This window comes from Amphimedon queenslandica, unplaced genomic scaffold (assembly GCF_000090795.2).
Source record: "Amphimedon queenslandica unplaced genomic scaffold, v1.1 AMPQUscaffold_801_Cont27183, whole genome shotgun sequence".
In the NCBI taxonomy this organism is placed as follows: domain Eukaryota; kingdom Metazoa; phylum Porifera; class Demospongiae; order Haplosclerida; family Niphatidae; genus Amphimedon; species Amphimedon queenslandica.
Window position 1 is genome coordinate 1 of NW_003558850.1, and position 1,056 is coordinate 1,056.

Below are 1,056 nucleotides of genomic sequence, written 5' to 3' on the forward strand. Positions count from 1 at the left end.
CTTAGAGTATCATGTAATGTGTTCATTAGGTATAGTTGCTGTATCAGTTGGTGAGCCATACTCACTCAATGAAAGGATAGAATTATCATTTAAACTAGTTCACTCAAACTCACTTGTTCTTCTATGGAGCTTCACTGATCCCATTCACCCTCAAGTAATAATATGTGCATTATGTTTTACAGTCAAACCTGTCTATTCCGGACACCTTGGGACCAAATAAAACTGTCCTTATTATAGAGGTGTCCTTATTTCAGAGGTTCATTAATACACATTTATATTGTATTGGGACTGATACTACCTGTCCTGATTATAGAGGTGTCCTTATTTTAGGCTGTCCACAATAGCAGGTTTCACTGTATACCTTTGTGCATACACTGTACTAGCTGTATCATTCATATCAATCCTAATTGTGTGCCTAAATTCATTTACATTTTAATTTTTGTATAATTATTTTATTTTATTTTTTCTAGTTATTTTTAGAAGCTCCTGAAGATATTTTGTGTTTCAAATTCAATCCAAGCAATCCAAACCTCATTGTTGGAGGCTGCATCAACGGACAGGTAAAGAATGTACATGTATACATGTATTTGCTTCATTTTCGTTACATGTATAGGTTGTAATATGGGATATAACAGACTATCAGGAGAGACTACAGATTCATCGCTCAATCAATACAAAAGAGAAAGGACCAGTAATGAACGTATGTACACACAATATACATGTACATGTACTACATGTATATACACACATACAGCACATTACTAAATACTAATACATACATGTACATATAGTTGTGATGCATATGTACAGTATATGGTAAGTATGCATATACACATGTACAGTGTATGTTCATTATTATCTATAGGCATTGTTTAATACTGAGCCAAAGCTTGATCATGCTCCTATTGTCAGTTATGTTGCTCTTTCATCAATTGATGCTGGACACAGTAAAGGAGTCACTGGGATTGAGTGGATACCTGACCATCTGGAGGTGAGGGAAGGAGGGAAGACAATTAATGTTAATCAATTTGCATGTCAAAAATAGCTAGGAGGAAA

General features: G+C 34.6%; 1 protein-coding gene across 1 annotated transcript; it reads left to right on the forward strand.

Moving 5' to 3' along the window:
* Positions 1–13: 13 nt before the first annotated feature.
* LOC109593580 (WD repeat-containing protein 63-like) lies at positions 14–1,045 on the forward strand. The gene is made up of 4 exons (XM_020008601.1): positions 14–154; positions 471–560; positions 614–700; positions 866–1,045. The coding sequence occupies exons 1-4, from the start codon at positions 17–19 to the stop codon at positions 1,043–1,045; spliced, it is 495 nt and encodes a 164-aa protein (XP_019864160.1). The 5' UTR covers positions 14–16.
* The last annotated feature ends 11 nt before the right edge of the window (positions 1,046–1,056 follow it).

What these genes read in the sequence shown, in the direction of transcription:
- LOC109593580 (XM_020008601.1), top strand. Translation starts at nt 17, where the DNA reads ATGTGTTCATTAGGTATAGTTGCTGTATCAGTTGGTGAGCCATACTCA. An exon ending in CTGATCCCATTCACCCTCAA is followed by an intron (nt 155 to 470) that starts GTAATAATATGT and finishes TATTTTTTCTAG; the next exon opens with TTATTTTTAGAAGCTCCTGA. An exon ending in AGAAAGGACCAGTAATGAAC is followed by an intron (nt 701 to 865) that starts GTATGTACACAC and finishes TATTATCTATAG; the next exon opens with GCATTGTTTAATACTGAGCC.